At 41.6% G+C, this 24763-nt stretch overlaps 1 protein-coding gene across 1 annotated transcript in view; it reads left to right on the top strand.

The window, feature by feature from the left end:
* The first annotated feature begins 3197 nt into the window (after positions 1 to 3197).
* Positions 3198 to 24763, top strand: part of trrap (transformation/transcription domain-associated protein) — a 78494-nt gene continuing 56928 nt past the window's right edge. The window contains exons 1-32 of the mRNA XM_084040739.1: positions 3198 to 3242; positions 3814 to 3997; positions 4764 to 4813; positions 5061 to 5171; positions 5384 to 5488; positions 5869 to 5952; positions 6036 to 6092; positions 6208 to 6333; positions 6782 to 6859; positions 7307 to 7395; positions 7946 to 8042; positions 9685 to 9823; positions 10539 to 10617; positions 11234 to 11468; positions 11567 to 11903; positions 11994 to 12091; positions 12263 to 12457; positions 12614 to 12805; positions 12905 to 13070; positions 13191 to 13447; positions 14075 to 14275; positions 15533 to 15684; positions 17066 to 17265; positions 17553 to 17770; positions 18102 to 18299; positions 18504 to 18764; positions 19003 to 19164; positions 19338 to 19434; positions 20403 to 20524; positions 22385 to 22555; positions 22843 to 22911; positions 24545 to 24664. Of these exons, the coding sequence (XP_083896865.1) occupies positions 3898 to 3997; positions 4764 to 4813; positions 5061 to 5171; positions 5384 to 5488; positions 5869 to 5952; positions 6036 to 6092; positions 6208 to 6333; positions 6782 to 6859; positions 7307 to 7395; positions 7946 to 8042; positions 9685 to 9823; positions 10539 to 10617; positions 11234 to 11468; positions 11567 to 11903; positions 11994 to 12091; positions 12263 to 12457; positions 12614 to 12805; positions 12905 to 13070; positions 13191 to 13447; positions 14075 to 14275; positions 15533 to 15684; positions 17066 to 17265; positions 17553 to 17770; positions 18102 to 18299; positions 18504 to 18764; positions 19003 to 19164; positions 19338 to 19434; positions 20403 to 20524; positions 22385 to 22555; positions 22843 to 22911; positions 24545 to 24664 (4566 nt within the window). The 5' untranslated portion in view covers positions 3198 to 3242; positions 3814 to 3897. The remainder of the gene's footprint in view (positions 3243 to 3813; positions 3998 to 4763; positions 4814 to 5060; positions 5172 to 5383; positions 5489 to 5868; positions 5953 to 6035; positions 6093 to 6207; positions 6334 to 6781; positions 6860 to 7306; positions 7396 to 7945; positions 8043 to 9684; positions 9824 to 10538; positions 10618 to 11233; positions 11469 to 11566; positions 11904 to 11993; positions 12092 to 12262; positions 12458 to 12613; positions 12806 to 12904; positions 13071 to 13190; positions 13448 to 14074; positions 14276 to 15532; positions 15685 to 17065; positions 17266 to 17552; positions 17771 to 18101; positions 18300 to 18503; positions 18765 to 19002; positions 19165 to 19337; positions 19435 to 20402; positions 20525 to 22384; positions 22556 to 22842; positions 22912 to 24544; positions 24665 to 24763) is intronic.

Genomic DNA, 24763 nt, shown 5'->3' on the forward strand with positions numbered 1-24763 from the left:
AAGACTCTGATAGCGTTGAAGATGAACTTTAGTTTTAATTTTGCATGCATAAAATTTAGTCCATCGATTTCAAACTAGGGTCAGACCCCGAACAAAAGGTTGTGGGAAATCAGTATTATGTTATAAAATGATTAATTAGGCACAAAGGATGCAAAAGTTCAGCTTATATTCAATATTTCATTCCATGTGTTCAAGATGCAATTCCTTATATTCAATATTTCATTCCATATATTCAAGATATCATTCTGGGTCTCTTGAGAGAGTGTCTATGGAGTTAGAGAATCGTTCTAAACTTAATATTTTTTTCTTTGCAGCTATAATTTCTCATCTATATTATAAATTATGTTCAATTTAATAGCTATAACTCTTTTTGTGCTCATAAATCCAACAGACACAATCTTTTTCTTAAACTGTGGCCCACTTTTGTCATCCATATAATTGAAAATACATCATTTATTTTCTTGGGGGGATTCTCTTTAATGATCTTAGATCAATTAAATACAATTTTCTTCCAAAATAACTGTAGTTTGGGGCCTTTTCATATTATATGCAGGAAGTGTCTTGTACCACAGTATTTGAATAAATCATACATTTATTTTCCACCACTGTTCGTTTTGGTACATTTGAAAGCAAAATGAATGTGAAACCTTTAAGGCTGTGACTGATTTTGCTGATGAATGATATTTGGATATGTGGTTTCAAATCTGGCAGTGCAATAAATTAAACATATTTCACTTAAGCAGGTTTGCTGTCACACATTGATTCATTATGATTTATTCATTCTGACCATGTGTATTTGGATTGTGCAACACAACAGCTACATGATAATACATGAATGTGAAAAGAAAGAAAGTAGGAACCAGGATGTTTCCTTCAGTGATTGACCATCAACACCTTCAGTTTGCTGTATACGGGGGGTAGCTCTCCAATGTGCAAACCAATTACCATCAATGGTGGTTGACTCTGCCTCTCTTAGTTAAACCCAGAATGTTTTACTCTGACATAACACTTTTTTTCTGCTTACCAGGAGACAAAGACAAACAGCATTTGCCAGTCCAATTTAAACTGCAGCTGATTAAAATCCGCCCGGGGAAATGGAGAAATCAACGCTCACATTATGAAGTGAAGATTTCCAAAAAGCAATAACAACCAGATTCACAAAGCTGGAGGACCGTCTGTCCGAGTCGTTTCCACGAAGGTTCATCTGGTCGGTTCACGGAGAACATGTCCTCTTATTGAGTGCAGAGAGATAGAAAGAGTGAATGCACATGGAAGCTTTAGATGCATGACGGTATTGTTGATGATTCAGACCCAGTCTCAAAGAAAGTGCACTTCCTTCTATATGAAAAATGGAAGGGTGATGTGGCATCAGCAGCGGTGCATGGAAAAAAACACAAATCTAATGGACACATGAGTGGTTTTTGGAAAGCTGGGGAACCGGTGTGACATCCACTCTCCCCTCTCAGGATGCAGCCCCTGTCACACACACACACACACACACACACACACAACGCTAATGAAACGAACAGAGCAGTGCAATAAGCCTGAGACAAACATCTTTTAGCAGATCATTATTATTTAGGGAACAGGGAGCGAGAAGGAGAATGAGAATGTCACAATTTATGTCAAATTATCTCCCAAATTATATATGACATTAAACTGAAAGGAATATCTCATTCTGCAGTCTCATGCCAGTGGTTTCACTGTACGGAAGGAAGGGGCCGTGAAGGAGAGAATTATGAATTAAAACCCATTAGCAAAGCATGTGAGGCGGAGATGGATCAAGATAAATAATGACCACGTTTCAACTTGATTTTAATATTTCTAAAGCTGCTAATAAAAAAAAGCGCTGTGACAAAAAGCATCTCAAGGCTTGTTGCCATACATTTTCATTCGTGAACCACAGAAGTGTGTATGACAGCAACTTAATATAGGGACAATGAACCTTGGGAACAACCTTTAAATTGATTGTGAAAGGTAATATACTCTAATTTTAGATAGTGATTGATTTGCTTGTTCAACCAACACAATGTAAGAGAGAAGAGGGGGAAAAAACGGTCTCTAGGATCTATGAAAACCAGAACTGCCATTGCAAAATCTTTAATATTGCTACCCATCCTCAAACATTTTTGCGAACATGAACAATAGAAGAACAAATAAGACATACAAAACAATAAAACAAAGATTGATTACTAATATTTGCACACCGTACAATGGTTTCTTGAGCCTTACATGAGTGACAAAACCACAATATTCTGTCCTCCAGATTTCTGGCTGACCTCTATTAATATTGCACATCCATCCTCTTGGCTGTCTTATGAAGGTCTGAATAAGTTTTAAAAAACATTCAAGATCTGAGACCAATGTCCTACAACACATACTGTACGTTTATACCAGGCATCATATGCCAACTTAATTACCAGTTAGTTCAAAGGGGTCCTGCAGCCCATGTCGGCCAAAAAATAAATAAATGCAGTCTTGTGTTGTATTACAGGGTTGGCTCCATGCTTGTTATACTCTGAGTACTGAGGATTTAAGAAGCACAAACTCCTTCAGTGGGCTGCCATCTTGTGGTAAAAACAAACCATGCTATCTAATGGTGTTAAAATTAATTCAAACAATGACTTAATTATTTTCATAATGTTCCAGTGTCCTTCCATCCTGTGGCCCTCCACTCGTAGTTCTTCATAAATAAGTAATTCTCCATTATAAATTCCATTAATATTAAGACATTTTGCCAGGTTGTAAACTATCCTTCTGTCTGGTCTGAATTGTCCTCAGGTATGACACTACACTCTATTCTTTATAATTTAGCAAGCATAGCTATATGAGATAAAGTAGAGCCATCTCCCAGAGGGTACCGTCCAGTATAGTCCGCCAATGTGGCCATGCGCAGGTATCCGCAAAGTTACTTCCACTGCAAACAATCCTGGGAGCAGAAGACCATCGAAAACGATGGTCTTATAACCACTGATTTCACTGTGTATCGTTCCGCCGGAACTATATTAAAGCTTTTTGACCAACGGAATTGGTTTCACAAAACTGAACATCGATTGCATTACTCATCTGCATAAAGATTTGTCAATCAAACATTATTCCGCTGTATTCATGAATGAATATGAAAAATATGATACGTAATACGCGGAGGGATATCACACGTCTTAGCTAGTCGCAAGCTCAGAGCAGCAGCGCGAGCGCGGCGGATACGGAGCTAGCCGACCGTTTCCTGTCTGTGGTCTTGGGTAAGTGCAAATGGTCTCGTTTTATTTTAAACTTTGGCGAAATAGTTGATGTTTCCCACAGCTTCATGTTTACGAAGAACTTTCGAAGTGGTTCTTTCTCCACAAAAGGTGCTTTCTTCCTGTACCCGGTGTTTATTTGCTCATTTGTTCTCGTTTGTATGTAATGTTGGGCGATGCGGGAGCGCTTTCTTTCTTTGGGGAAGCTAGCGTATTAGCTAACGATTGTCAGCGTGTTCTGCAAATTAGCTAATATTCTATGTACCCTGTGTGCATTTATTGGGTGGAGGCATGCATGTATAACACCTCCTAATAATACAATGTCCGCTTTGACACCGAAAAACCCTTTTAATTCACAAAAACTATCAGAGCACACAACAACTGTGCTAGCTGATGCTTGCAGTGATGTCTTAACTGTGCGCCCGTTAACAGGCATGTATGTGGATCTGTTACCGGTATGCTTGTCCAACACAAACAACGCTGTTGTTTTGACTAAATATGCAGCAAACATAACATTTCTTAATTTGAATTAACGTCAGTTTCTCTCCATTTCCTCTCGTTTCATCTCACGCAGCGTACATGAGATCGCGCTGAGATCCGTGCAGACTGCTGTCTGCCCCTTTTCCCCACAGCAGTCCGATCTGTCCCATCTCCCACCATGGCCTTTGTGCCCGCGCCCAGCCCCACTGTGGTCGACCAGACGACACTCATGAAGAAGTACTTGCAGTTTGTGGCAGCACTCACAGACGCCAACACACGTAAGCTCATACAACTATCAGTGTGTTTCTAGGTATGTTTATGAGTTATGTCAGATGTCTAAAAAATGGAAATCATGCAATTTCTCCAACAACAACAACAAATAAATAACATATAAAGCATCAAGTGCATATTGTTATTTTATGCAAATCACAAAAAGGACACTTTGAGTGTGGTGTCACCCCAAAACGTGTTATCCAACTATATAACAAAGTGCTTTAGAACCAGAGGTTTTTTATTTCATCACGTTGTTATGATAAAACTTTGCTGGGATCACACTCTACACTAGAACATGAACACATGCAGTATAGATTAGTATAAATGCAACGTATCCCATTCATTTTAATGAACTGTTTGCATCTATCCCCATGCAATAGAAATTGTCTTATAATATATCTTTGGAATTTTAAGTTACACATTTCTCATACTCCATTAATTGCATGAACCTTGTTATTGCATAGGATTTTTTGTTGCTTAGCTGGAGCAAAATAAATAATGGTTCAGACGAGGAACTTGTGCTTAGCGTGGACAATGTGATGAGAGCGATATGCTTTAGTCCAGTCAGAGGTACGCGTGTCTGGGAGAGTGCTTGTCTGTGTGAGTGTGTGCGTGTGATTGGTGATGTACCTTCTGATCAACCTGGACGCTGAAAGTAAAACTGATAAGATCTGAGAATCCCCGCTGAGCACATGGAGGTGGCTATGAAAAGTGAAACTGAATCGTTAACAAGTTTGATTAATGGCGGGCAATCTGTCCTTCAACTTCCAGCTGATGAAACAAAGCTGAAGATGATGCAGGAGGTCAGCGAGAATTTTGAGGTAAGTTTGATGAATGTTGATCACTTGCCTGGAGGGGATTCGTTTTCATTGTCTCTTTTGATGCATTACGATGGACTTTAAGAAGTTTGATAGATTTCACAAAATAATTTTGAGTTGTAACCTAACCTAGGAAAAATAAATACCAGTTACATCTCTGATGAAAATGTACAAAGCTCAGAAATATCACTGTAGGACATACCGAGTTACTTACTATAATACATAACCTGGCTGGGACTTTTCATTTCAGAATGTGACCTCTTCGCCTCAGTACTCCACCTTCTTGGAACACATAATCCCTCGCTTCCTCACGTTCCTTCAGGATGGAGAGGTTCAATTCCTCCAAGAAAAACCCACACAGGTATGTGGCTAAGGACTGGAGTGAGCTAACCAATTTAAATCTATTCATCGATGTTCACAAGTTATGTTACTTTAAAAAGCATGACTGCAGACTTGCTTTGATAACAATCCTATACACTAACTTTTGAAAAATCAATTTGATCATTATTTAATGGTATTAATGGTCTAATGCTAATCTTTGTTTTGAATTATTATCGTTTTTTTCCTTTACAGCAATTGAGGAAGCTGGTCCTGGAAATCATCCATCGCATTCCAACAAATGAACACCTTCGACCACACACCAAAAACGTCCTGTCAGTTATGTTCCGCTTCCTGGAGGTAAAAGTCCTATTCTCTTACAACAGAACATGTTCTTCTTATTGTTTTGCATCATTCATTTACTACTAAACCCTTATTTTACTACTTGTAGTGGATTTTCCTTGATCTCTTCATACAGCTAATACGCTTCCAAATCTCTGTAAATGCACATAATGTGCTGTGATGTTAATATTAAGCCCCTCCTAAAAGCTGCAACATGCCTGTGTTAGTAACACTCTTGTTTTTAGTACATCTTTACAAAGAATACATTGAACATTTGCTGTGACACAAACAGTGGATGAGAAAATAGCGGGCAAAATAAGTGCAGTTAAGCATAGATACAAAAGCTGTTATGTATCCATTTCACATATCTGTTGTTTTCTTGTGTTTTTTTCCCACAGATTGAAAGTGAGGAAAATGTGTTGATATGCCTTCGCATCATTATTGAGTTGCACAAACAGTTCCGACCTCCGATCTCTCAGGAGGTGAGAATCTCAGCCAGATGTTTTGAAGGTCAATCCAATATTAATATTGGAGTAACGTGTTTTCTATAATCCTGGTTTCTCAGATTCATCACTTTCTGGACTTTGTGAAACAGATTTACAAAGACCTACCAAAAGTTGTTGTGAGTACAAGCTTGATTCTGTGTTTTTTACTGGTGGCGAACTGGCTAACTTGCTATTGTCTTTCGACCTGTGTATGCATTTCCTCTTACCACCGTCTCTTCCTGTTCCTACCAGGCCAGGTACTTTGAGAACCCACAGGTGATAGCAGAGAACACGGTTCCCTCACCTGAAATGGTGGGGATGATCACATCAGTGTTGGTCAAGACCGCACCTGAGAGGGAAGACAGCGAAACACGAACAGTAAGTAGTTTATAAGTCACCGTTTTCAATCGATATCACATACCTTTGCAGTTCTGTCTGTAACCACAGGAGGGTAGTAGTGCACCATGTTGCCACGGTTAACAGGAGAAACCACAACACTTATATACAAAGAGTAGGACTTGATGCCCCTTTTCAGCATACATTTTCAAACTAGTTTTTATAACGCATGCACTTGTTACCATAACATTATGCAAGTCTGAAATTGAGGACAATAGTCCTTTATTGACAGGCAGTTTGTCATTTTACAGGGGCTGTACTGAAACATAACATCATATAATCTAGTAAAGTAGGGATAGCTTTTGGGGATCTGTCAGAATCACTTTATTTGTTAGGGCTTCAACTGTGGAGGGCTGTGGCGAGTGTCCAGCATTTATATCATCCAGTTATTTCAGTTATCCTCATTGTGTTTCTCACTTTCTCCCTCTAGCACACCATCATCCCACGGGGGTCTTTGTCTCTCAAGGTGCTGGCAGAGCTGCCTATCATAGTGGTGCTGATGTATCAGGTTAGTGACATACTCCCCATCGTTTCTAAATACAGCCATCACACACTAACCCTTGGTACTGTGGTCTAATAACAGGTCAAATAAATAAATAAAATTAGTTATTGCAAAATGTATACGTCTCCTTTTTGCCTTTAATCATTGCAATTTACTTGCAAAGAAAACATAACGATGGCAGTAAATTTGAAGTTTAAGGTTGAATATTCTGCTCTTTTTAAGGTTGGGAATTAAGTTGCCATTTATTAAAAACATGTTGACACCTCTATCTGAATTGGCTCAACTGCATTTTTAGATAATTGAGGTAGTGATAGGAACTTTAGCATATTATCCCTGAAAAGACATATACTAGGATTTAGCAATGTAGCACTTCAGCTATAATAATGAGTGTGTATTAAAATGAGGTTTGTTTTCCATTTACTAAGAGTGTGTGTGTTTGCTTTGTCCCGTCAGCTATATAAGCTGAACATTCACAACGTGGTGTCCGAGTTTGTACCCCTCATCATGAACACAATCATGCTCCAGGTGTCTCCGCAGGCCAGGTGAGATGCATCTCTCTCTCTCTCTCTCTCTCTCTCTCTCTCTCTCTCTCTCTCTCTCTCTCTCTCTCTCTCTCTCTCTCTCTCTCTCTCTCTCTCTCTCTCTCTCTCTCTCTGTGGTCAACTGTGTCTCAGATAGAATTTGAGGGTAGATTTCATTTTCCCTTTACAGCCATCTAAATGAGTTTGGGAAGAGTTGAATAGAATTGTTTTCCCCCTCCCAATCTTTCTATCGAGCTCTAAGTTTGTTGATTCTGTTGCTTGACACTTTGCCTGCCAAACCTGTATTTAAAATCCATTTGGGGGATTGGTAGAAATGGTAGAAATTGACTTAGCAGGTGGTGAAACCTCTCAGGGCAGGAAGAGGCTTGTGTTGTGCATTTGAAACAGGAAAGATATGGGGAAGAGTTAATTTGGAGAAAATACCTCTGCAGTCTGTGGCAGGTAAACCACATGTAGACCCACATTTCTCCACCTTCTGCAGGTACACGACATCATTTATGTCTTTGATGAGACTAAATGGCTTTTATATGTAAATCATGTTTCCTTGCAGGCAACACAAGCTTTATAACAAGGAGTTGTATGCAGACTTCATTGCTGCACAGATCAAGACTCTGTCATTCCTGGCCTACATCATCCGGATCTACCAGGTACACTTGTTTGATGAGTGTGTGTTGCATCAGTTCCACTGTCAATGAGTAGATTCAATGAGCCATCGTGCCTTAAAGGAAAACATTTACAGTTCAGTCCCTTTCACTTATGTTTATGTTATTTTAATGCTTGTTTATTTGATGTTAAAATGCACCCTCTTGTCAATCCTGGCTTAATATTAACTTCCAGTAAAGATCCCCAGAATATAAAGATGTAGATGCAGTAACTCAATCAGACATTTTTGGAGGATTGTTTCTGGATATAATATTATTATTCTTGTGGGTGTGAGGCGATTGGCAGGAAGCTAAGTGTAACATGATGCAATCACTGATATCAAGGCCCAAAATCTTGGAAGGATGAAGATAAAACAGACAACTTTGAAACATTTAATTAAGAACTTAATATTCACTTTCCTTTTATATTTAAAGTTGTTCACACTGAGCAAGAATGAATGACACATAGCTTCCTCTGAAATTATCTTCTGCTAGACTGGCTGTGTGCAAATACTATCAGGAACGGTGTTAAAGACGGTTTAAAAACTCAGACAATTGGCAAAAACATAAAAAAAATACTGATAATACCATAATAAGAACTTCTTACCCACCAGGAAAAAACACATTGGGGGATTAAGTGAATTGTTATTTGTGCTGCTACAGACACCCTGCCTGTCCAAATTAAATTCAATGAATAAAAATATGAATACTTCAAAAATGTGGGTTGTATAGGTCCTAGGTATATTGTAATTTTTGAACATGGCTTACCTCAGTGTTTGGGAGGACTGGAGTCAACCAAAGAAAATCTTGGTCGACTGATATTCTAATTCTAAAGTCTGCACATTACTATACATTAACTAAATCAGCCACAGGAGACTGTTCTCTCTACCTGGTGGCCTCAATGTATTATACAGATAAAAAAGCAATACAATTCAGCATATTAAATCATGTTAACCTAATCATTTTGTACTTGTATGATAAAGCCCAGCGCACCTGCCCACATTCATTCAAAAATAGAACAAGCTGCCAAAGCTGTTGTAGCGCCGCCAGTCATATTATAAACAAAAACATTAGACCAAACATATTGAAATATACCAATTGTGATAAATATGTTTTTTTAAATCCCTGGGGCACCTGACACATAAACGACAATCTGCACCGCCCAACCCACAGAAATATGCATTAGCAAACCAATCCCGACCACAAACCTCCAACTTCATGCATAATAGTAGGACAGTTGGCGGTCTGAGAGACGAGGGCACAGGCACTGAGGCGCTGCAGCGCTCTCTGAGGCGCAGCTACAGCTGGAGCCCTCTAGAGGGCTCCCTTCTCCTCTGCCCACACCAGTGGGAAGATCTAGTCTAAGTGATGTTGTTCTTCGATAACAATTGCAGCAAATCAAGTAACCTTACTCAAGGCGTAAGCTCTGTCTCCGACACACATGCGTCCCTCCCGCTTCTGAAAATAAGGGATTAAGCAGCGCTTTCTTATTATTAAAGTAGCACCTGCGATTGTCTCATGACTGTTTGGTCAGACAAGACCACATTTACCAGCCAGAAGATGTCAGTCCTAGTATACTGTTATTTTAAGAATTGCAGTAATTGTGCTTTTAATCATATGTTGTGTGTGTGTTTCTTTACCCGATCAGGACCTGGTCGGGAAGTACTCTCAGCAGATGGTAAAAGGAATGCTGCAACTGCTGACCAACTGTCCCTCTGAGACGGCTCACCTCCGCAAGGAACTGCTCATTGCAGCCAAGCACATCCTCACAACTGATCTACGTAGCCGTACGCGTACACACACACACACACACACACACACACACACACACACACACACACACACACACACAGTACATATAGTGTGCAAAAGGAAATTAAGTTGGCTTTGTGATTCATAAAAATGTATTCTTATGATTAATATTACTAATGGTTCATATTTCTTTTAACAATGCAAATCCATTTTTCAAACAATTTATTTTCCTTCCATGAGGAACAGTAATCGTAGGTTAATGTGTTCTTCCTGCTCAAAACATTAGCAGCCTACAATTTTGCCCAGTTGCAGTCATTTTCACATTTCACACCTGTGATAAAAAAGGTCTCGACTGTCAGACTAGCTGTAGAACCTCATTTTGATTTGGTGACTGAGCGGTGAAGAGTGAGGCTGAATGAAATCGAATGAAAGCTCAATCACCCATCAGTGCAGTCTTGAGACAACGATACACATTTTGGATGATTTTCTGCACTATACTGCGAGTTACTTCTGCTTCTGTGGCTCCAACCATTTTCAGAGAGAGATTTGACAGTGTGGAGTTGCTAAAGCATGGGAAGGGGCAGTGATAAAGTTATTACATTTTAATTAAACAAATACATGTTTTTTGTACATTTATTATTTTCTTGTCTTTCACCTTTTCAGTTTTTGCCCCCATTGTTAACTTCTTTTTCTGTGGCACACCTAAAGTCTTTGAATCATGCCATGACAGTAAATCTCCTTGTGTTTCAGAATTTATACCTTGTATGGACAAACTTTTTGATGAGTCCATTCTGATTGGTTCTGGTTACACGGCTCGGGAGACTCTCAGGTGAGTTTTGTGTGTGTTTATGATCACTTGATCTCCTTGGTGTCATATCCGCTGTCTCTCCGGTGGTTGATTGCTCAGCCAGGTGCATGCTAAGTGTATGGGCATATTAATCAGGCAATTCTCAGCGCTGCCGAAACGCTCAGTACACCGACACTCAAGCCCAGATCGCACTGTCAAGTTGTCATGTATCCCTGCATCTCCAGAGGGCGGGCTGCCAGTAACACCCCCACCTAAGTCGATTGCAAAACCTTGTTGACCCTCCTTCAGATGCCAAAGTACCTCACCTCATCAACAAAATAGCTGTCATTTCACATTAGTACGGCATAAGAAACAAGGCAGTTGGCTGAGACCTGGCAGGAGCATCAGTGTCACTCATTAGCTCACTTTCCCCTCTCCCTTTCTCCTTCACATCTCCCTCAGTTTCAGTTGCATCCTAAAGCTACTTTCCATATGTGTCAAACTTTTCCTGGCTGCTCCTGATTTCTACTTTTTCTACTGTGAACTGTCAGTTCACTGGAGCACAGCCGTTCTTGTTTTTCCACTCCTTTTGAGTCATGAAATATGATGAGAGTTCTGCTCAAAATAGTCATAGTTACATGTTTCCGTTTCTTCCCAGACCCTTGGCCTACAGCACACTAGCAGACCTGGTGCACCACGTTCGCCAGAACTTGCCCCTGACAGATTTGTCCCTAGCTGTGCAGCTCTTCGCCAAGAACATTGATGACGAGTCACTTCCCAGTAACATCCAGACCATGTCCTGCAAGCTGCTGCTCAACCTGGTGGACTGCATCCGCTCAAAGTCAGAGCAGGAGAACGGCAATGGAAGGGATATCCTGATGAGGATGCTGGAGGTAGATCTTGGATTAATAGAAAAGTCCCGCATCTGATTTAATACACATTGATAAATAAACATTGAGTACATTTTCCCTCTCTTTCTCCTATAAATCAGGTGTTTGTTCTGAAGTTCCACACCATCGCACGTTACCAGCTTGTCTCCATCTTCAAAAAGTGCAAGCCCCAGTCAGAGATGGGCGTGGTCGAACCAGGGGTGTTGCCCGGTGTACCGGCCACACCCACTCCATCCACCACTCCTGCCATTCCACCCGCCGCTCCTCCCACCCCCGTTGCCGCTGCGCCAGCCCCCCCAACAGCTTCCTTTGACCGAGCTAGTGAGAAGGAAGACAAGCAGACTTTCCAGGTGTCGGACTGCCGCAGCTTAGTCAAGACACTGGTGTGCGGCGTGAAGACGATTACTTGGGGCATCACCTCCTGCAAGGCCCCAGGAGGTGAGATGACACAGATCCATGATATCATTGGGCATAGCTTATTAATGCATTTCTTTTAATAACTGTTGGATAAAATGTCTTTTTTTTCAGAGGCTCAATTCATTCCTAACAAGCAGCTTCAGCCAAAAGAGACCCAAATCTACATTAAGCTGGTAAAATACGCCATGCAGGCCTTGGACATCTACCAGGTACAGCAATGACTTCACCTTCACTATTTTTCTGTTTGTAGTGATAGAAACAACAAAAATGAAATGAGTTTGTCTCGATAAAATACATAACAATAAGTCAGTAAGCCACGATTGAATGGTTTAACCCCAACTACCCAGCCCAGTGTAACAGCTCATGTGTCTTCTGACCAGGTTCAGGTTGCCAACAACCAGCAGACGTACATCAGGGTGGCTAACTGTCAGACTGTACGCATGAAGGAGGAGAAAGAAGTCCTGGAGCACTTTGCCGGTGTGTTTACCATGATGAACCCCCTCACATTCAAGGAGATTTTTCAGACAACGGTGCCATACATGGTGGAGAGGATCTCCAAGAACTATGCACTACAGGTACATGCTGTCTCGTATGTAGAAAAATGTCACATGTGAATTAGTTTTGTTTCATGGATGATGCTCGAAATTTTGCACTTCAATACATAACAATTCAGTTAAAAGGGTTTTCCTTCATCACAAATTCCATTTTGGTTGTTTTCTGTTGTTTCCCAGATTGTGGCAAATTCTTTTCTGGCCAACTTGTCTACGTCTGCACTATTTGCCACCATCCTAGTGGAGTATCTTCTTGAGAGACTACCAGAGATGGGCTCCAATGTTGAGCTCTCTAACCTTTACCTCAAGCTCTTCAAACTAGTATTTGGCTCAGTGTCACTATTTGCTGCCGAAAACGAACAGATGCTCAAGGTAAGTTGATGTTTTGTGCCTTTTTTCTAAGGCTAGTTTTTACTTTTTTTAAAAAATATTTGTCACTCTTGACTAATAAAACTGTCCCCGTTTCCTCAGCCACACCTCCATAAGATTGTGAACAGCTCCATGGAGCTGGCCCAATCAGCGAAGGAACCCTACAACTACTTCCTGCTTCTCCGGGCTCTCTTTCGTTCCATTGGTGGAGGCAGTCATGATCTTCTCTACCAGGAGTTCCTTCCCCTTCTACCTAACCTGCTGCAAGGTAGAGCCTCGCACGCTGTTACTCTCAATTGAAAATGATGAAAAAAAAAAGTATAGCCTAACTCTTCCCCAAATATATTCTTCTCATCTAATTCCCAAATGTTACCTTCCATGCTATTAGGGCTCAACATGCTACAAAGCGGCCTTCACAAGCAGCACATGAAGGACTTATTTGTGGAGTTGTGTTTGACGGTGCCAGTGCGTCTCAGCTCCTTGCTGCCCTACTTACCGATGCTAATGGACCCGTTGGTGTCCGCCCTCAATGGCTCTCAGACTCTGGTCAGCCAGGGCCTTCGCACCCTGGAGCTCTGTGTGGACAACCTGCAGCCTGACTTCCTCTATGACCACATCCAGCCTGTTAGGGCCGAGCTCATGCAGGTGGGGGATTATTGCCAACATTATGCCCAATTCAATTTTACTGTGCTGCATGTCAGAACCCATTTCAGTCCAAAAAGTAACTAATTGATATCCACTCAGTAGACCATCCTCTGAACATCACTTAGCACATCTGTCCTCTAGTGGTCAACAGTGGACATGTCAATATTTGCAAACAATACACTGAACCAGGATCACACACACACACACACCTTTTCAGCTCAAAACTGCTTAACTGTGTGGGGTCATTCACATCCACAACACCAAGTCCTGGTCTTTCTAGTCATTCTACTATCCAAGCATAATGGTCAAAAAATATAGCCTGATGGATGTAACTGATTATTATTGAATTATGTGTTTTAATACTTTCAACATTCAGTAGCTTATTACCTACAGTGAGTTATCAGCTTTCCCAACACTTTGTTGTTTAGTTTAATGTAGCAGTACTGATTGCAATCTGTAATAACACTTTTAACAGCAAACAGGTTTAAAAAGGAAGCCACTTTCAATGTCCTTCCATGCTGCCAGCACCCAGTGTCTCTTTAAGTGAAACTGTTTAATTCGCTGCTTCTCTCATTGCCTATCTACAGTAGAGCTCATAACTTTGCCCCTTCTCTTCCTTGGCTTCAGGCCCTGTGGCGTACCCTTCGTAACCCGGCTGAGAGCATCTCTCACGTAGCCTACCGGGTGTTGGGAAAGTTTGGGGGCAGCAACAGGAAGATGCTGAAGGAATCTCAGAGGCTGCATTACGTGGTGACTGAGATCCAGGGGCCGAGCATCAAGGCTGAATTCACTGACTGCAAGGCGTCCATACAGCTACCCATGGAGAAGGTAAGACCTCACTGCCGGTATTGGTAGTGCATGTTTGCATGATGGTCTCCATTTTTGTTAAGTTGTTTGCAGAACTCTGAGGAGAAAAGTTTTTGGATATTTTCACATGTCGTTACATTTCCTGAACTCTATCAGAAGACCCTTTCTTTCCCCTTTTACCTTTGTGTTTCAGAAAGAGAGAATTAAATATAACAGAGCTGGATATTCCTCATTATGGTGCTACATTGAGCAATATATCATTGTCAGGGGCGTGTGGTGTGTGTGTGCTAGTGTGGAGATGTGTGTGTCCTCCAGGTAATTAAATTCATCTCCTGTTTCTCCTACTCATCCCCAGTCAGTAATCATCAATCTAGTCTGGGCCACCATGACGGCATTATTTACTCTCACTAATGGCTGCTCCTTCTTCTTCATCCATCTGTGTGTTTGCCATCGTCAGGGGCGATGGCAGGACACAGACTCACACACTCTCACGTGCTGCACAGCCACATGCACGGGCTCAAGGCATCAATCGCAGGTTTCATGATGCAACCATAGGCATAGTTGGCACATTGAGAGAGAGTTTAAAGTGCAGTAAAGTAAATGGAGAGATCAAATAACAGTGATTTGAATAAGCTGAATCTCTCCAAGGTAGTACGGTAACACTCGCACGTATTTCTGATCTTCTTCTACTTCTTTGCCTTTTTAAGCTGTTTTCAAATTCCATTTTATCTCTTGATTCTTATTTTATGCTGACTGAACTATTTTCTATTCAGTCTGTAGTCCGCTTAAGTAGAGAGCTGTGTTTTTCTCAGAAGTTTGCATTCAAAATCTTCTTTTTCCCTTCAATATTATATCTAAGTAGTAACAATAGAGTGTTCGTCTGAGTCTCAGCCCTGACAGAAATATCTTGATATCCTAATACACTGACAGGTCCACAATTCAATCTGCCGTGCCCTCATCTCTCCTCTCACCCTCTATTCTTGCGTCGTCGTCCTCATCTTCTCCCCTCTGTTCTGAGTGGCATTAATTAGTTCATTTTCTCGGTTTTTAAGTGCCTCGCTGCTGTGGCTTGTCAGCCCATAATGTAGAAATCATAATGACCTTTGCTCGGCCAGATGGTACTTCCTGCAAATGAATCGTATATCGTCGCATGTTGCAATTTATTTCCCGCATTCATAATATGGAACATTGGCATTTTGAAACATAGTAACTTGCCTGTTCAGACTAGAAAATTGTGAATGTTTTGAAGTGAGATTTGTCTGGTATATTTCTTTCAAGGCAATAGAAACGGCTCTAGACTGTCTGAAGAGTGCCAACACAGAGCCCTACTACAGACGCCAGGCCTGGGAGGTCATTAAGTGTTTCCTGGTGGCCATGACCAGTCTGGATGACAACAAGCACGCTCTCTACCAGCTTCTGTCCCATCCCAAGTAAGGACACATTCTGTGCTTATTTTGATGTTCAATTACGGTTAGTAAATAACATATTTTGGTGTTTAATGCAGTATTCAGTGCCAAAAAAAGGCAAATATATTTTAAGGAACATCCATGACAGTGCATTCATTTATCGACAACCATTCAGTGGACAGTCCACTTAAGTTGACTCAAATGATAGGATGGCACGTCAATGATCGTCACCTCTTTGAACCTTTTCTTGACCTTGACCTGTACCCTCTAGTTCGTGCTTATCTGGCCATTCCTGTCTGCCTTTTCCCAAGTCTACCCACTACACCAGCACTGTGTCTATCGTATGACTTCCACCTTTATCCCGCCACCTGCTGACATGCCCTGCTTTCTGTCTCTCATGTCACGTCTTCAACTCTCTCCCCACCACGCACTGCCTCATCAATTCCGTCTCAAGAGCGGGAGTTGCTAATTAAGCGCTCACAGGCCCCCTACACAGGCTTCACTGTGAGGCGGAGACACATACATGAACAGACAAACAGGAAGGGGGGGGGGGGTTGGTTGTCGGATGGGTTCGTCACATTACCATCATTGATCCCCAGGCAGGGGCTAATTACTTTCCCCTGTCTGTTTATGCGACACCATGCCCCTTACACTCTCCTGTCATTATGCTCTAACACGCATGCACATGAATACATCCGTGTGCACATTTCTGCTGGGATAATGAAGTGTGTCAGTTCTGATCAGGGGGCCTGCCCTCTCCTCTTGTAAGATGTCTCCATTCTTGAAAATCTCCTTTTTCCCTCTCTCTACCTCCTGTCATCTTCTTTACACATCTTCGCCTTAGGATTGTAGTGGTTACTGTAAAAAATACCCTCTCAGTTTTTAAATAAAAAATCAAGTGGGGAGACTGCAGCAGTGAAGGGCAATCTGACGCTGCCCGCTTCTTTTTCCTGCCGCCATGTTCCTTGCTAGCCTCTTTCCTTTCCTCGCACCCCCTCCACTTCTCTCACTTTTTAAATGGCAATAATGAAATGAAGCGATCCATCAGGTCTGCTCCTGGCGCCTGGCATTATAAAACACAAGCTCAAGCATGGAGAAAACAGCTGCTCAATCACTCCAAGGCCCAGTTGCCTTCAGCTGCAGTAAATAACAAAAATACCAACGGGGGACGACGAGGGAGACAGAGGAATCGAAATGCAGAAGGAGCTGAGAGGAGAGAGAGAACATTTAAGGCAATGGACAAGGATCTGTAACCTGAAAATTTGCAAATGGGCTCAGCAAAAATCATTAAATATGGGACTTTTATCTGAAAGAAAGTTTCAGTAGTACTGTCACAAGTTGTATTGTCCTTCTCGATATCTAATCCTCTAATTTATTGTGTTTTTTTTTTTCTTCCCCCGATTAGCTTCGCTGAGAAGTGGATCCCCAATGTTATTATCTCTCACCGCTACAAAGCACAAGACACGCCTGCCCGCAGAACTTTTGAACAGGCCCTGACAGGAGCATTCATGTCTGCTGTGATAAAGGACCTGAGGCCCAGTGCGCTTCCCTTTGTGGCCAGCCTGATACGCCATTATACCATGGTCGCAGTGGCTCAGCAGTGTGGTGAGGGACTGGTGCTCATTCTACTCTATATCTGCTCTATATTAGCTTTCTCTTTTGCCGCAGTATTGGCATTGACTCCCAGCTGCACAAGAATATCAGTAACTTAACAAATTTTGTCCTTTCTTAATATTTTATTAAAATTCTGGCTTTTTTTCTTCAAGTATTTGACACAAAATAAAGGGTTGCATGCACTGTTACACATAGGTCTCATCTTTTAATCTTTATTCATTTTCACATATTTCATCTTAAACATAATCCCTTTCCACTTGTGCTCCCTTGTGTTCCAGGTCCATTCCTGCTCCCAAGCTACCAGCTAGGCAGCCAGCCCAGCACAGCCATGTTCCACAGTGAGGAGAACGGCTCAAAGGGCATGGACCCGCTGGTTCTGATCGATGCCATCGCTATCTGCATGGCGTACGAGGAGAAGGAGCTGTGTAAGATTGGAGAAGTGGCCTTGGCCGTCATCTTCGACGTGGCCAGCATCATCCTTGGCTCCAAGGAGAGGGTATGTCACTGGGAAGAGCGTGTTAGATGCTTCGGTTATTTTCTGAGTTTAATTACGACATTATGCTCATTGTGCCAATTGTTTTGTAACTCTGGCAAACTGTGCTGGCCATAAATATAACTTAGGAAATATTTAACTCAATCTTGTACTCGATCAACACTCTGAATACAATTATTCTGACAAATTGTCCACTTGCTTTACATTAAAATTTGAAATGAACATATGATACACCATTGATCAAATAAAAAAAAAAAGCTAATTTATTTATGTTTTCACATGTTATAGTTTTTCAATGGGAATCCGTTAATCATCCTGTCCTTTACCACTTCAGGCATGCCAGCTGCCCTTGTTCTCCTACATTGTGGAGCGTCTGTGTGCCTGCTGCTATGAGCAGGCCTGGTATGCCAAGCTTGGCGGTGTGGTATCCATCAAGTTCTTAATGGAGAGACTGCCTCTGATCTGGGTGCTGCAGAACCAACTCACCTTTCTCAAGGCCCTGCTCTTTGTTATGATGGACCTCACAGGAGAGGTGAGAGGAAATGACTCAATACTCTAATATTTAGCACATTATTTGAAAGGGAGTACACATTTATCCAGTTGTCAGCTTTTGTGTTCACATTATTTTTTACAAAGGCTTGCATGAGGTGCAATGTAACAACTTAACTTTCCTCTTTTGTCACACTACGCACTGCAGTGGCATTGTACTCATTAACTTATTGATTTTCACAATTAGGTGTCAAATGGAGCTGTAGCCATGGCTAAGACCACCCTGGAGCAGTTGCTTGTGCGGTGTGCAACTCCACTGAAAGATGAAGAAAAGACTGAGGAGCTGCTAGCTGCCCAGGACAAGTCTTTCCATATGGTCACGCATGACCTGGTGCGAGAAGTCACCTCCCCCAACTCAACTGTCAGAAAGCAGGCCATGCACTCCCTGCAGGTGCTAGCCCAGGTCACCGGCAAGAGTGTAACCGTCATCATGGAACCACACAAAGAGGTGAAACAAGGACTGTAGAGGTTTCTCTACCGTATATAAATACTGTGCTAGACAAAACTTTTCATATAAAATTCACCTGTTGTTTTAGCTTCAACACAAAATGGGCTACAAGTAATGAGTGTGTCTGATCACTCTGGACTGATAACCTCAGAATCTCTCAATTTTCAAAACAAAACTTGTGAGTGAAATACAGAATAATCCACATTAATGTTTTTAATTTGGATTTCCTTATCTTCAGGTGTTGCAAGATATGGTTCCCCCCAAGAAACACCTGCTCCGTCACCAGCCTGCCAACGCCCAGATCGGCCTGATGGAGGGCAACACCTTCTGCACCACCCTGCAGCCTCGCCTCTTTACAATGGACCTCAATGTCATGGAACACAAGGTCTTCTACACAGAGGTATGTGAGATGTAGAAGGCACTGGCACTACACTACATTTCCTAATTATGTTGTCACCTTAAACATTTTACGAACAATGGACTCTATCAGACAAATATTTGAAATCACTACTTCTAGCACTGATTATTGACCTCTGACCTTATTGTCTCTCCTCCAATCTCCTCTCCTTCTAGTTGTTGAACCTGTGTGAGACGGAGGATGCTGCTCTGATGAAGCTGCCCTGTTACAAGAGCCTTCCCTCCCTGGTTCCCCTCCGCATCGCTGCTCTCAGTGAGTCGACCTGCAATTTGATATTGGTCCAAATATATTGCTGGAATTTTGTTTACCACGGGATTTTTCTTTTGAACCCTCTAGGCAGGTCCATGGGAATGCTACCCTAGCGGAAAATTCTGTTTTAAAGTCAAAGTAATTTACCTGGTGCACTTTGAGAGCAGAATGATTAGGTCTATGAAGAACTTGGTGCTCTAGTAAACAATTTTGTGCTCTTGTTCTATCAGTGTTTAAATTACATTTGAAAAAAAAAAGGGCAATTCTAAAACGGTGGGTGTAGTTAAAACAACTTAACATTATAAGACACAACAAGAAAAACATGGTAGATGTGGTTGAGAATGAGGTGGTGGAATGTGACTAAGTACATTTAGTCTACTCTAGTACTGTACTTTCGTACAGCAAGAGAAGGTGCAGTGAGCACTGAAGTTCACGGCCCTGGGAAGTCTGAGCAAGGGTTGCTGTGAAGCTGACGCAGCTAGAGCTGCGAGCTACTTTTACTTTCTGGGCTGAATTAGAGCCGGTTGCTGCTCACCGCTGTGGAGGAAACAGGGGAGGAAAAGCCCGGTCAGCCCACCCATTGAGGCTGGCCAGAAGTATTTCCAGTTCACTGTGAAACTTTGCCAGGCTGCCACACAGTCCACGTAATTAACAGGAAACACTGAACTGATGCATACTCATCTTTTGTGTTGTGAATGAAGATTTGAAAACTGCTCATTATTCATGCAAACTATAGTCCTCAACCTAGGGAAGATTTATAAGACGTATATTATCATCTAAATGTCTGACTGTCATGTTAGCTGACACTGATTTGATAATTATTGCTGGCCTTGTTTTGTCACTATATCTTGGTTTTACCACTTTGTGAATTGAATGAATAATTATCTTGCAAAAAATGCAAGTATTAAAATAATCGGACTTACTATGTTTAAATTCTTTTATTAATTTGATCATCTCTTGTTCCTGTTCAGATGCTCTTGCAGCGTGTAATTACTTGCCACAGTCCAGAGAGAAGATTATCGCCGCCCTGTTTAAAGCCCTCAACTCCACCAACAATGAACTGCAGGAAGCGGGCGAGGCATGTATGAGGAAGGTCAGTGTAAGATCTCTCATCCTTTTTTTATTATTGCTTGCCATGTAGATGTAGCACATTACATTATGACTCATGAATCACAGGAAGTGTTCCACTTGAAATTGTTACACTTTAAAGGGCGTCGCATTTAGAACTTTTCATAATCTTCAAAATCGACTATCTGTTGCAAGATGTTTACATAAATAAATAAGCCTTTATTTATGACTTCTCAGCATTAGTCCTTTAATTTGGCTCCCTTTTTAAAAAAACATGATTTAGAATTAATTTCAAGACTGTATTGATTGCTTGGAGAGCTCAGACCTGTGTTACATCACTCTCTTCAACTGCAACTCTGTTTGAAATCTTTTCTAAAATCACATTTTCTCTACCTAATGTAGGGCCTTATGATTTCCGCGATGCGTAAAACACGGCGGAATCGCTGAATCTGACAATGAAAATGGAATCAACTGTAAAACGTGGAATTCCATGGAATTTGTCAAACTCTGGATCCAATTTATAAAAATCGATGTTTTCTCTAACATTATAAGCGTTTGTCACCGCTCCTAAGCTGAAAAAGGGAAAAAGGGATTTGAAAAAGTGGGTGGTATATTGTGACTCCTCCATAAATGATTGCACATACCCTTTATGCACATGTGTATGGTCTAGACATTAGAATTAGAACTACTAGAATGTTTCTTTAGTAAATGTCTTAATTTTCATTTATCAACCACATGATTAGACACAATTTAAAAAAAGAAAAGAAAAGTAAAACAGAAAAAAGACAAATTAAAACGGAAAGGATGAAAATTGGGTAAAAATAAAATGGAATCTGGAAAAAATTCAAATGGATTTCATAAGGCCCTACCCTAATGCGTTCCCCTCTAAATGTATAATTTGCTCTTATGGGTATTGTTTTGCCTGTTTAGTTTTCTAAGTACACTTTTTATTATCTTGTTTTCAATGGTTCTCTTCCTTCTTGCTTCATTAATCTTTTATCTGTATCACTCATGTCATTTGCCATCTCAGAGGTCCTTTGTTAATCCTCCCGTCATACCATTTCCCCCACCCAATTATCTTCATAGGGACCTCCCTTTGCTTTATCACACTGTCCATGAACCAGTCCTGCCTCTATTCATCAAAGTATCCATACCATCTTTGCCTCTATCCATCTGCCTCATGCTCTTTGTCTCTCTTTCTTTCCATTTCTGTGTCCTTCATTTTCTTTCTTTACCACCATCACTCCTTTTCACTATCCTGTGGTTTTTTTTATTTATTTTTCAGCCTAGCCGTTCCCTGCTTTCTCCATTCTTTCATCTCTACCCTGCTAGCACTAATGAGCGTTGCCATGGCCCAATCGATACAGGATGGAGTGTTTGTTCTCAGCACTGAGAGGAAAATGAATGTGGCTGCCGTGCATCATTCCCTCTCGTCTGTGTGAGGGTGTGTGTGTGTGTGTGTGTGTGTGTGTGAGCGTCATCAGTGTTTGGTGTTGGCATGTGTGCTTGTTTATGGCTGGTCATGCCCTCATTTGAGTGGCCTTAGTTCCTTGATGGAGATACAAAGGGTGGCGAGCAGTTCATGGGGCGAGCAAACCTGTGAAGGCCAGGTCTAATGTAGAAAAAAAAAATATTCGTGGAAGCGAAATGAAAATGATTTGTTGCAACGCACTGGGGAAAGAAGATGGTCTCAGATATCAATAATACTTTAAAGCTTTTTGTGTAGAAGTTTCAGAGGAAAAACAAGCCTGTATTCTGAGTTATGATTATAATGTGTAAAATCCTGTAAAACTACCTCCATATTTTTATTCTTACAATATTCATTTTCAAGTTGCATTAAAAGCTTTTTTTCCTATAACACATTTTTGCCTCTACTCTATTTTAGTTCCTGGAAGGCGCAACCATTGAGGTGGACCAGATCCACACTCACATGCGGCCCCTACTAATGATGCTTGGTGACTACCGCAGCCTGACGCTCAACGTGGTGAACCGCCTAACCTCCGTCACACGTCTTTTCCCCAACTCCTTCAATGACAAGTTTTGTGATCAGATGATGGTGAGAACGTTCGACCTCCTCAGTTCACAACATCTTTTTTTAGACCCGACAGCACAGAATGCAGTTTATCATGGCATCAGCACGGCAGCCTTTTAACTGTAGCAGTAGGTGCTGGGCTTTAAACGACAGATTATTTCCCAAGTATCGGAATATCTGATTTTAAAGTAAATTCTACTCAATAATCTGAAGGTTTAATCAAATAATTAAATATTTGGTAGGTTAATGATTAGTAAAGCCAACTTTAAGGCTTTAATGTGGAGATTTTGTTTGTGGTCTTTTTCTCTTAGCAACACCTGAGGAAGTGGATGGAGGTGGTTGTAATAACACACAAGGGAGGCCAGCGCAGTGATGGCAGCGTAAGTATACATAGTTCAGACGGACCAGATGGTTCCATACGTACACCTTACAGCACTGAGACGTAGAATACACATTCACAACATGGAGATGTCTCTTGTTCCTTCCATTTACTTTAGTATATATTTAGTTTGAATGCAATAAAGAAGCAGTCATAGCCTGTAGGAGCGGGTTAGTCCAGCTGTCTATTGGCACCTCCTTTTTGATCGGTTGATCTGTCCTCCCTAAATCAAACAGCACACAGCAAAGGGCAGAGCCCCTTAAACACACAAAGCCATAGTCACATGTAGTCAACACTTCCTCAATGTGGCCTCCTCCCAGATGAGTTGTGAGTGGCCATATTACAATCAATGATTAATTAGGCGCCAGGCAGGCGGTGGTGGGCCCAGCGCTGCGTCTCCTCATTATCTCCCAGACAGATAACCTTGTAAAGGCAGAGAAAAGGTGAGAGAGAAGGAGGGAGGAAGTACAGCTGCCTTTCCCTCACAGAAATAAAGCACATCTTTTCCTCCCTTCTCTTTCTGGGAGTTCATCCTGCCCCATCTTAAAATGGTGTGTTTAATTAGATGCAAATTAGCCCTTTTGTCTTTTCCATCCTCCAACCAGTGGTCTTTGTGCTTTTTGACAGCCATGCTGCCAGTGACAATAATGCCAGGGTCAGGAGGTCAATTAGCCTAGCCTGATAAAGATAGAAACTGGAGAAAGGGGGTGGAGCAGGAATGAGGAGGGTGGTCTGAATGTAGGCATGAAATGAAAGTATTGAGTGGAGTAATGAGGTGTGAGGAGGAGTCAGGTCGAGGAAAAAAAAAACTGAGAGTTTATGTATTCATGATCTGTCAGTCGAGGGTTTTTCCTTCAAATGCGTTGGATTCTGACGTGTTCGACTGGCATTCCTGTATGGCCGCAGCCCCGCGCTATCCACAAAGTGCTGAAAAAGTTGCTCTCTAGGTCACTGGTAAATGTTTCTGCTCTCTGCCCATCCATTTCACCCTGTCTTATCTGCTCACCTTCCACGTGGAACAAAGGCAGACAACACAAAGCCACACAAAAATGCACACATACTGCTTTGCTGACTGTTATCATTGTCTCCCGTTCCGGTACAGCCTGCATTGGAGGGCGTTGAGGTGAGATGTGACCTGGTGTTGCGCCCTCTGTTGGTGACTCTCTGTCAGTGATTTCAACTTAGTTGAACCGATGTTGTGGTAGTGGTGCTGGTGGAGTTTCCCCGTGTTTCTGTGTCCGTGTCTGTGGTCATCTTTACAAATGTTACTGTCATCTCAAACTTTCTCTAACCTCACATTGTTTTTTAGAAATGTACAATCCACTCCTGTTCCCTTTGACTTTTGCATCTCTATGATATGGATAATACACGGTTTATGAAAATGATCATGCATACTGTCCCGTGTTTGTACCCTGTGCAAATGTAATCCAAGCACACATGCAAGTGTGGTGCTCTGCACTTTTCCTGTGGGAATTTAACGGAGCAGAGATCATTTGACTTAAGATTTGTCCTCGTCTCTCAACAGTGGCTCTCCATCAAGACTGTCTGTCAGAAGTGATGTCCGTTTCTAGATCCATCAACTTAACAAAAATTTCACCCACTCCATTCTTTCCTCTCCCTTTCTTTTTCTCTAGGAGATGAAGATCTGTTCTGCCATCATTAACCTTTTCCACCTGATCCCAGCCGCACCTCAGACTCTGGTCAAACCTCTGCTGGAGGTGGTCATGAAGACCGAGAGGGCCATGCTCATAGAGGTAGGACACCAACTCCACACCAACCTTTCTGCTTGTTGTAGTGTTCCTTGGATACACAAGGGCAAATGGGTTTAAAGATAAAAAATGACCGTAGTTAGC

Source organism: Eutrigla gurnardus (assembly GCF_963514095.1).
Source record: "Eutrigla gurnardus genome assembly, chromosome: 22".
Classification (NCBI taxonomy): domain Eukaryota; kingdom Metazoa; phylum Chordata; class Actinopteri; order Perciformes; family Triglidae; genus Eutrigla; species Eutrigla gurnardus.